The 10,914-nt window shown below is 50.4% G+C and overlaps 1 protein-coding gene across 1 annotated transcript; it reads right to left on the reverse strand.

The window, feature by feature from the left end:
- Positions 1 to 386: 386 nt before the first annotated feature.
- Smtnl1 (smoothelin like 1) lies at positions 387 to 8,939 on the reverse strand. The gene is made up of 8 exons (XM_036183401.1): positions 8,903 to 8,939; positions 7,399 to 8,042; positions 6,327 to 6,459; positions 6,171 to 6,222; positions 5,025 to 5,180; positions 4,738 to 4,852; positions 4,422 to 4,573; positions 387 to 531 (listed from the first exon to the last, which is right to left on the reverse strand). The coding sequence occupies exons 2-8, from the start codon at positions 8,038 to 8,040 to the stop codon at positions 387 to 389; spliced, it is 1,395 nt and encodes a 464-aa protein (XP_036039294.1). The 5' UTR covers positions 8,041 to 8,042; positions 8,903 to 8,939.
- Between the last annotated feature and the right edge of the window lie 1,975 nt (positions 8,940 to 10,914).

Genomic DNA, 10,914 nt, shown 5'->3' on the forward strand with positions numbered 1-10,914 from the left:
TCGAAACCATCAGTTAGAATGTCGTCCATCTCAAGAGCGCCACCCACTGGCCGGTTGCAGCAGCCCAGTTTGGAGAGATTTCTTCCGGTCTAGAAGTTCCCTGGCTGTGGGAAGTGGAAAGAGAGGGAGGAGGAGAGGGGAGAGGGAGAGGAGGGAGGGAGAGGAGAGAATGCAAACTGCCACCCATAGCTCCAAATGCAGGTTTCTTTTAATTTTGGCCACCACCTATTGCGCATATGTGGCTGGTTGGAGAGCATCAAAGAATGAGAGGGATTTTACAGCAGTTCTTTTGATGCCATTGAGACTGGTGCCACCTGTTTCACGCCCGGAGGCCCAGGCTACGGTTGTCAGCTGCCCCCCTTCCTCCACCCGCACGGCTTTGCCATTCACTTCTTTTTCGTCTTCACCAGCCCTTTCTGCACAAGGCTACGGTACAGCTCCTGGATGTAGGTGTAGACACACTTAGAGTCGGGCACGGCCAGCCGCACCATGTCATCCACGTCCAGCAGCTGGGCACAGTCGGCTAGTTTCCTGAGGGTGGAATGAGGAGCAGAGGGTCAAAGGTGAGGAGGGAGGCGAGGAGATGGGTCAGCCATCCCAATGTGGGTTGAGTGTGGTAACTGATGCCCCTACAGGGGCAAGATAGACCTGGGTCTCCATATCCTCACATGGGAACCTCTGGGTTCTAGTCTGGATTAGCTTCCTTCTTGCACCTAAGTATAGCTGTGCTCTGGATTAGGGACAGCAAATACTTAAGAGGACAGAGCATGAGTCCTACCTGGAGTGCTGGCTTACAGCAGCCCTGACAGCTCCATTCAATTAGATCACCTATTTGTTAAGCACCTACTGGGTGCCAGGCAGTCTTCTGTTTGTCAGCAGTGAGTAGCCAAAACTCTGCTCTCGTTGGTGCCAAAGTAATCAAACACGTGAGGCAGAAGGTGTGTCAGATTGGGGAGAGGTGCTAGGGAGAAAAAGGTAGCAGAAAAGGGCCACTCTCTGCTAGAGGGGACCTCTGGTAATTTGTAATAGGGTGCTGGACAGCAGGTAGAGAAAGAACATTTGCAAAGGTCCTTTGCAGGACAGCTTGGTGTGTTTCCAGACAGCAGGGAACCCAGAAAGTCCTCCTGTTCTAACATCCCAGCTGCGTTTTGAGGCTACTTGATATCCCTGGCTCTGCTGAGGCTGATAAGCTAGCCTAATCGCTGCTGCGGCCTCCCTGCCCGGTGCCAGGTGTCTTATCGGGTGATCCCAGGAGATGGTCTCGGTTACTTCTCTTTATCTCTAACAAGCAGAGGAGGAACTGAGCTCAGAGGGTTGGGTGCTTTGCCCAAGGTGAGAGTGTAGCAGCTGGGACTCAACCCTAAACCTGCCCAATGCCTTTTGCACCTTGGCTCTCAGCAGTCTGGGTGGCCAAAGGCAGTCAACGATGGATGCTGGCAGTGGGAGCAAGCAGGCCCAGCGGAAATTCTCTCTTGGGGCTGCCACAGTTGGGCTGGACGCTGGGGGAGGGGCCCACATTGAAGGGTTTTGAAGAACAGGACAAGCAAGCTCTCTGCATCCAGGGCTTCAACCTCAGTCCCATGGGTGTGGGCCGGTGCTATTCCCCCAACACTGGAAAGGCAAACCCATTATGCCAGTGGAGCCTGGAACAGAGCAGGGTTCCTCCAACAGTGTAAGTGGTGAAGCCCCACTGGGACTCTGGACTGGTCATTTCTTCTATTCATGCTAGGCCTTTGAGAACTAGAGGAGAGTTCTGGATCAGGAGATCAGGGCAATAGCTGTGGCAGAGGTCCCCTTTCACCTATCACTTCTGAGAGGCCTCAGGGTTAGGAAAAAGGAGTAGGGATTCAAAACCTGGCACCTCAAGTATGATTCTCCACCTTCCTTCCTTCCTTCCTTCCTTCCTTCCTTCCTTCCTTCCTTCCTTCCTTTCTTTCTCGAGACAGGGTTTCTCCATGTAGTTTTGGTGCCCATCCTGGATCTCACTCTGTAGACCAGGCTGGCCTCGAACTCACAGAGATCCACCTGGCCATGGCTCTACCTCACTTGAAACCAGGCTTGCACTCTCTAGATTAGGATGTTTGCCTGGGGCAGAGCTGCCTGCTCTTTTGTTGCCTCTAAGCTTAGCTAGACCAGGAGTCACATAATACCTACCTTGCCACAGTCCTCCTGTAGGACCTGGGAAGACCCTAACCCCTCTGCCCACCTCCACCTGTGAGGACAGATGAGTGGGTCCAGGCAAACGCTTGGCAGATGCTTACTTGGTTTATGGAGTTTTTACTCAGCATCGCTGAGCTTGAAATACGACTCCATTTTCGCTGACCATTTCATCCCATGGCAGAACAACAGAAAACGGAAGAGACTGTCTGGAATACAGAGCCTGGCTGGATTTTGTTGTTGTTTGCCTCTGCCTTTCAAGTGTTGGGATTAAAGGCATGTGCTACACACCCGGCCATCTGGTGGCTTTTAAGTGACATCCATGTGTCTTATGGCCCTAAGGACATGTCCCAGAGACCCTCTTAGGAAAAGAGAGTTGGCCACTGATCACCAAACTGGAAGGTCTCCCCTTAATATGTATAGTATGTAGCTCATACTATACCAATGTCTGAGAAAACTTGCTGTTAAAAAATTTTTTTTGAGAAGTATGGATCAAAATACTCTCATTTTCCTGAGGAAAACACACATTCCTCCCCACTGGTGGGTGGCCAGGCCTGGGTTAGAATAGAGGGATTGGCTTCCCAGGCCAGACAGTTTGGTACTGCTAGTCCTAGAGTTTATATATTTATTTATTTGAGACAGGCCTCCTGTATCACAGGCTGACCTCCAACTCCGTGTATAGTCAAGGATGACCTTGAATTTTTGATTCTTGTGCCTCTAGCTCCTCTAGCTAGGGTTACTGGTGTGCACCATCACATTTGGTGATCAAATGCAGGCCTTTGTGCACAGGAAGCAAGCACTCTATAAACTGAAGTACACCCATAGCTGTTGACTGGCTGATTGGGTCTTACTATAGAAATGAGGTCAGCCTCAAATTCTCAGCAACCCTACTTCAGTCTTGGGGTGCTGAAATTATAGGCACACACCACGATGGGTGGGCTTTAGAAAAAGCACCTGGCTGTCTGTCAGGGGCCTGAGTTGTGCTCACGTTGACCACACTCCCTGCACAACCCTGTTTCCACCAGTGCCTTACAAGTTTCTTTCTGGGGTCATCTCCCAGGTCGGAGGTGGGAGGTTGGAGATGGTGGGAACCCCAACCTCTTTTCCCAACTCTGGCAACCATCTTTTTCTGTGTTTGTTGGTTGGTTGGTTGCTTTTGTCTTAAGATAGGCCCTCTTACTGCATATCCCAGGTGGGCCCAGAACTTGAGATCCTCTTGCCTCAGCCTCCTGACTGCTGGGAATATATTCCTGTGTCACCACAGCCATTGTTCAAAGCCTCGTCTTGGTCTCAGTTTCTTCCATCAGTCCTCCTCTTCCTTACACCGCCCTTCCGGCAGCCATGTGAGCCTCGGCAATAATACCCCTCCAGGACCCAAAGTGAACGGTAATTATCATAATAACCTGATATCATTCTTTATAATGATAGTCATGTAGCCAAGAGCTTTTGAAGTGCTTTGCTGTGGGTTAGGCCCTGTTACGGGTGGGTTACAGGGACTTAATTATGTTACTGAGTTCTTAACTCCGTGAAAGGGGAAACATCGTGGAGATAAAGGGGTGTGGGCGTGTCCAAGATTACACAGAGCCAAAACCTGACCTCGAGTTTCTGTATCCCTCTGTCCCAAACCAGAAGGCTTACCTTTCTTCTCTCCCTTATTCTACTTGAATTTCGAATTTTCTTTGGATATGTGTGTTCATGTGCACATGCGTGTTCAGGTTAGTGGAGGCCGGAAATCAACCTTGGATATTGTACCTCAGGGGCCGCCTATCATGTTGAGTCTTGGTTTCTCACCAAACTGAAGGCTCACCAATTAGGCTAGCTAGTATGGTCGGCAAGTTCCAGGGATCTGCCTGTCTATGCCGCTCTCGGTATTTTACATGGGTCCTGGGGAGAGATCTGGGGTCCTGGGGATGGAACTCAGGTCCTCACCGTGGTGCGGCAAGTATTTTACCAACTGAACCATCTCCTCGGCCCTCCAGTTTTCTTCAGGGCACCTGTCACTGCCTATACGTTATCTGCATGCATGTTCTTACGACCTGTCTAGTCATTCAGAATATAAGCCACAATGGAGCAGTTTTCTCTGTTTGAGCCATTTACCCAAAGTTGCTTAAACAAACAAACAAACAAACAAACACCCCTCAGATACAAGGCTGTATGGCAGTAGCCTTAGCTTGATTGCCCTCGTGCACCCTTTGCACCCACCTGGACCCCTCTGAGGCCGCCCCCTTCCCTTCTGACTCTGCCATCCCAGCCCTGAAGCTTACTCTGCAGTGGAGAAGGCTAGCGTGAAGTTGTACCGCCGCTTTGACGGGTCCAGCTCTGCATAGTCAAAGGCATCTGGGAAAAACTTGTGGATGAGGGCGCAGAAGGCCATGCCGCTGCTCCAGCTGGAGGAGAAGTTCTGGATGTCCACGTGCTGAGATAGATAGGCAGGGAATGGAAGACCTTCGTGACCCTGGGCTGGGGTCCTGGACTTTGCCTCTCTCACCCTTTGGAATCCGAACCCTCAGACTCTCCACCGCACTATTGCCCCGGAGAAAAGTGTCCCCTGTCTCTTCTGTATTCCCAGCCCCTGCCCACCTCATACTTTCTCGTCATGGCCCGGCACCATTCCAAAAGCATGTTCTTAACACCACCAATGGCTGCTCCGGCCGCTTTCGTGTTCCGGAAGAGGGCAGTGGGGCCAGAGGCTGCCCTGTGAGGGGAGGGGTCAAGAAACCGCAAACATCCCATTGTGAGGAATCTCAGGCTCCAGGTGTATGTCTGGCCTTGATGGTTTCCACGGGCCCCCAGAACCCCCTCCTTTAGCTCTATCCACAAATCCTAGGGAAATCTCAGCCCACCCTGACTCCTGGTTTGCACCCTACCCGCCAAACTTGTCCATGATGGCTTTGCGATTCTGTGCACGGGGTCCCCGGGGCCGAGCAGGGGCCGACACCCTGCGTTCTGGTGCTCTCTCCTTTTTTTCCTCCGAGGGTCGGGGCTCCGTAGGGCTCTGGGGCACGTCACTGGGCGAAGACTCACTACATGGAGAGGTCACAGAAGCACAAAAGAGGGTGGAACTGACACCACAGGGCTCAGAACAGCTGGTGGGGGGTGCGCTGGCTGGCAGAGGTCACTGCCATAGACAGGCCTGCGCAGTTCAGCTTAATTGGTGCACACACTCATCCTGTGCCTAGCACTGGAAAGTTCAAGAAGCACTAAACAGACTCAGGCTAACTCTGGGGAGCATGTGGTCGGCTGAGGCCATATGGGGAGAACTAGGGCGCATCTGGGCTCTGACCTGAGTTTGGATCCTGGCTTTATTCTTATTTGCTGTGTGATCTTGGGGCTGCCCCCTTACTTCTCTGAACCTCGGCTTCCTCCATCTGTAAAATGGGGACAAGAACGCCTACCTAACAAGGTGATTCTGAGGCCTACAGAAGATCGGGGTCGGGTAGCTGCGCCTACCACAAAGCTGCGCAAATGCTTGCTGAGTATTCATTGGTCAGTTTTCCCCAAGAGACAAGGAAGTGTCTGGAATGTGAGCAATGGAAGAACTCGGCTGCTGTCTAGCACCGCCCATATGTCAGGCAGGCACTATCTGCTCAGGCGCTTTTTTGCTCACAAACCTTTGGAGCCTACACTAACCCTGTGAGGTCCTTACAACTGTTATGATGTTCATTTCACAGATGAGAAGAGGCTAAGGGACACAGCCAAGGTCAGCTGGCTGGTAAGTGGCAGAGCTGTTGACCAGACTCGGGCTTTCTGCTCATTCTTATGGATGACGCTTAGAGAGCTGTAATGAATACTCGTGGGGCCTGAAGAGGCTTCAGCCACGGAGCAGGAGGTAGGCCAGGCATCCATCGTCTATGCCTCTCCCTCCATTTATTTTCTGGGAGCTATCTGAGATACAAGGCCAGGAATCCTGGAATATCTGGAAATCAGGTCTGATGAGGCCCGGAGAGAGGTGACAGGTGACTTCAAAAGGATCCGGAGACTGGAGGAGTCAGAGCTCCAGAGCTTGACATTACCTGGCTGAAGGACTGGTCTCTCCAGATGCTGTGGAGTCTGGACCCAAGCCATCTGGAGGGAAGGAAGAGAGAAGAGGAAGCTGAGGCTGTCTGTCCTGTGCTCCCTGCAGCATCCTTCCTCAGGGTAGTCATGCAACACCCTGGGCTCTCCCTTACCTGGGCTGAGGCTGGTTCCCTCGTCTGTGGGGCTCTCGGGCCACTCCTCAGGGGAGCTGGGAATCACCGCTGTCCTTTCCTCTGATTCTTTCTCCTCACCCTGCTCCTGCTCTTCAGTGGGACTCCCTGGTTCCTGGGGTGGACAGGATCTGTGTGGGCAGCTACCCAAGGCTTTCTAAGAACTTCAGAAAGATTTGAAAGGCAGTCTGAGCCACAATCTCCTTTCCCTACCCCTACTCCCAGGATCTTGATACCTGGTGGAGGAAGACTGTACTTTCCCAAGGTGTGGTTTGGGTAGAAAGTGGCCACACAGTCTACTGAGAGGTAGTTTTATCATGAGGACTCTAACCTCATCAACTATCAAGATGGGGCCTAGTTAGAGGATCTATCATGGGGGGAGGTGTCTTTGAAGGGTCTATCTTTTATGTGATGCATGTGTGTGATGTGTGTGTGTGCTGTGATTGTGTGTATGTGAATGTATTTATGTGAGTACGGGCACATGAATGCCACAGTGTGTGTGTGTATGTGCCTGTGCGCACTTAAGTCAGAGGATAGCCTCGGGTGTAATCCTTACTTCCTCCTTCTCTGAGACCAGTTCTCTTTGTTGTCTGCCTGTGTATAATAGGATTCTCCTGTCTTGGCCTTCCCTCAGGCACACCGGGATTTCAGATGTGTACAACTGTGCCTGACTCCTACATGGGTTCTGAGGATTTGAACCCAGGTGCTTCTGCAAGAGTTTTTACCCACTAAGCCACCTCCCCAGTGAGGGGAATGTCTTACGTTCAGAGATTTCTTCTCCCTCTCTGTCTCCTGCTTCTTGGCTGCCGTAAGGAAAACAGTTTCCCCCTCTCCTGCCCTTTCGTAGTATTTCTGCATTATCACAGACCTCAAAGCAATGAAGCCAGGACGGAAACCTTCGAAACCACAGGCCAAAATAAAACTCTCCCCCTTTAAATTGATTTCCTTGGGGTTTTTGTAGCAGCAGCAACAACAATAAACAAACAAGGAAGTCAGGGAGGCCTCAATTCCCAAGGAAGAGGGGACTTGAGACCCTCCGTTCTGCACTACTCACCACCAGCTCCTGTGTGCCACTTTTGACCTCCTTCCCATCAACGACCTCCTTCCCATCGACTGCCTGAAGTTCCGAGTTGGCCTGGTCCTTCACATCAGCCTTCTGAGATTCAACCTCTTGGACAGTAACCTCTGCCCCAACACCCTCCTTGGTTTCAGGCTTGGCTTTATCACTCACATCCAGTTTCTCCTTAGAGTCCAGATTGGCCTCTTTCCCATCAGACTTCTGCTTCTCCGGGGCCAGTGTGGCCTCCTCTTTTCCCTTAACCTCGCTGGGTTCAGGTGTTGTGTCTTCTTTCTTGCCAGTCTCTTCCTGGGAAGCCACGGTGGTCTCTTCCTTCCCACCCTCCTCCTTTGCAAGGTCACGCTTGGCTTCCTCCTTCCCGCTGGCCTCTCCTGGCAGATCTACCTTGCTCTCACCTAATACATCTGCTTCCTCCAGGCATTCCCCTGACACTGCACCCTCGGGGGCTGCTTTACCCTGCTGTTCTGCCTCATCCAGAGGCCTGTCTTTGACATTTGTCCCAGCTGGGCCTTCAGCCACCTCCTCTGCAGTGCTTTGATTTCCTGGTGTCCCGAGATTCCCGGCAGTTGGAGAGACAGTGGTCCCATTCTCAGAGGGACTCTCTTCTGTCTGTTCCATGTCTAGAAAGAGAAGACATGAAGACTTTGTCACACACTACCCCAGCATGAGGTGCAGACCCTGCCCACTGAGTGCCTTGGCCTAGGAGTCAAGAAGTCTCTGGTTCTGGCCTGTTTCCCTAACTAGTTGGGCATGACAACATACCCACTCTCCCCAACATGAAGGATAGAGCGCTTCTTTTGCTAAAGTAGGGCATTTGGCCATATTGACTTGATATTGGATGGTATTTACCCAAGGCCCTTCTGTACACTATGGCTTTTTTATTGTCATTATTTTGAGGCAAGGTTTCATGTAGCTCAGGTTGGCCTCAGACCTGTTTTGTAGCAGAGGATTTCCTTGAACTCCTGATTCTATTGTCTCTGTCTCCTGAATGCTAGAACTACAGGCTTGTACCACCACACTTGGCTATTGTTGTTATTATTATTATTATTATTATTATTATTATTACTACTACTATCATCAAACCTAGGGCTTCATGCATGCAAGCCACCACTTTTCCCCTGAGTGAAATGTCCAGCCTCACATAGTGCCTTTTCAATGATTTTGCCTCATTTTGATTAACAAAGGAGGTGGTCACAATTTAATACCATTGTTCTGGAGCCTGGAAGGAACAAATGCTGCTTGCCCCCTAGAGCTGAAAGCAGGCTGGCCTGTAGAACTGAACAGCTTTGCTTCTGTTGTATGGATTTTCAGTTACTTTCTATTTCTGGTAAGCGATATCGAGCTTCCATCTCCAGCAGTGATCTGAAGTGTCTTTTTAAAACACATTATTGGATTTAAAAATAACTTAATTCAAAACAAGACAGGCATTTAGGAAATTTGTACAAATGTCAGATCGTAGAGGTGGTGTAAAAATACTCACGATTTGGGAGCCCCGGGGCAGGTGAGTCTCTGGACCTCTGTAGTTCTTGAAAAAGTGAATGAGAAGAGTTTGCTTTGGTGAGAGAATAGAATCACATCCTTGCTAGTCTGCAAAGCTGGCCTCCACCTGCTCTGGGTATATGTGGAGAAGATGACCCCTTAACTTGGGATCCCTCTTTGAGTATGGTATATAGTTTTGGTGTGGGGACAAGGCCAATTCCCTCACTACCTTCTCTTGTTGGGGTTCTAGTTACAAAGAAAACAGCTCCCAAATAGGGTTCAGGGCATGACTCAGACAGTAAGAAAAGTGGACACTCCTGTCATTGGCTAAAAATACCTCTTGCTCTTGGCAGTGCTTTCTTTCTTGGTGAGAGTACCTAGGACACCTTGGTAAACTGGACAGAGCCCAGACGACATGAAGACAAGATACACTTCTGCCACCCACTTCCTTGTTCCTGTTCCTCCAGACAAGAGTCCTGGGGTCTCTGGGGTTGGTGCTCTCCACTTTCTAGGAAGCAGATGGAATTTTGTAAAGATACGAAGACTGTCCCCCACAATAGCCGCTTTGTGGTGCAGCAGCTCCAGCCGTCTATTCTAGCAAGCGGGGAAAGTGCCTGTGTAGCAGCACACATGGGTGGTGGCCAGGAGGTCACGGCACATGGACCCTGGCATTCTAGTCACTCACTTTGAGCTCAAGGCATTCCCTCTGAGCCCCAGCTTTAGATCAGACATTTCTAGACAGTACTCTGTGGAGGTATGGCACACACAAAAGGGATGGACTCACTGGCAGAGTGCTTTCCTAAAATGTGGCAGGTCCTAGATTCAACCTCCAACACAGTATAAACTGGGTGTCATGGTACATGCCTGTAATCCTAGAATTTGTGAGGTAGAAGCAGGAGGATCAGTCCCAGCACATGGTGAGCTGAGGCCAGCGAAGGCTGTGTTGAGAGAGATAGAGATAGAGATAGATAGATAGATAGATAGATAGATAGATAGATAGAATGAACAAAGGTCCTCTTGACAGTGAGAGGAAAATGTATTTATTCACTGACCAAGGTTGTTCCAAATATAGCCAGCTTTTCACCCTCCTAGAGATACACAGCATCATTAGCACTTAAGCAGGTATCAGGTGCCACTGAGTTTAAAAAAACAAAAAACAAAAAACCTGAAAGCTTAGCTTGAATAACATCGAATGCACCTTTTCCTAAACCTCCCTGGCCATGGGTTTTCTCCTTGCCCTCTCTCCTTACTGGAATGTTGTCCATGAGGCATTCCCATTGATCCCACTGACAAAACCATGTTTGAGATCTGAATGAGCCACAAACCCTCTTCCCTCTCTGTCCTCATGGGGAAGATGGTGTGAGTCAGTGGTGAAAGGCATTGTGGTCTCGTGGCGGTAGGACTGATTCTAGCTGTCTCTGTTTACTGTGACACTTGCCCTCCTCTTTTCACTTCCGTAGAGAGAATAGGTCCAGCCCACTTGAGAGTGGAAGGCTTAGGTCACTAGTACATGGGCTCTATCTGGAAGGAGTTCCTACTCCACTGCTAGCCTGGTGCAGATTGACTGTGCCATCCCTGATCCAGGGTGAGGGCCTGACCTGGTCCCCAGGGCATTATGAGTGACACAAGACAGAGAGAACAGGGTGTCAGTAAGATGGTCACAAGCCCTTTTTACACCCCCAAGTGTGGCGTAGTTGGCTAAGACACAGCTGATTGCTTCGACCATCTTTCTAGCTGCACACTACACACTTAGGGGGGAGGGGAGGAGACAGTATGTATGGGAACATATGTGCACACCTCAGCTACCTTGCCTGTTCGTCACCTCTGCTTTCCCCTCTAGGCTTGTCACAAACAGACAAGGAGTGAAGGAGCTCTGAATTCTGAGGAGTGAGGCTAGCACCCCCACCCCCACATACACCCAGTGCTCATGATGCTACAGCAGTTTACAGATCACACTGAAGTGCTCTGCTTCACCTCAGTCACTCCTTGACAGACACCTCAGAAGGGTGGAAC

The sequence above is a fragment of the Onychomys torridus genome, chromosome 4 (genome assembly GCF_903995425.1).
Source record: "Onychomys torridus chromosome 4, mOncTor1.1, whole genome shotgun sequence".
Classification (NCBI taxonomy): domain Eukaryota; kingdom Metazoa; phylum Chordata; class Mammalia; order Rodentia; family Cricetidae; genus Onychomys; species Onychomys torridus.

Bases quoted from the DNA above. Each gene is read 5' to 3' on its own strand.
- Smtnl1 (XM_036183401.1), bottom strand. From the start codon at position 8,040: ATGGAACAGACAGAAGAGAGTCCCTCTGAGAATGGGACCACTGTCTCT. The intron at 6,460-7,398 runs GTGAGTAGTGCA...TGTCCACCCCAG, and splicing joins GTGGCACACAGGAGCTGGTG to GAACCAGGGAGTCCCACTGA. The intron at 4,574-4,737 runs GTGGGCAGGGGC...TATCTATCTCAG, and splicing joins CCATGACGAGAAAGTATGAG to CACGTGGACATCCAGAACTT.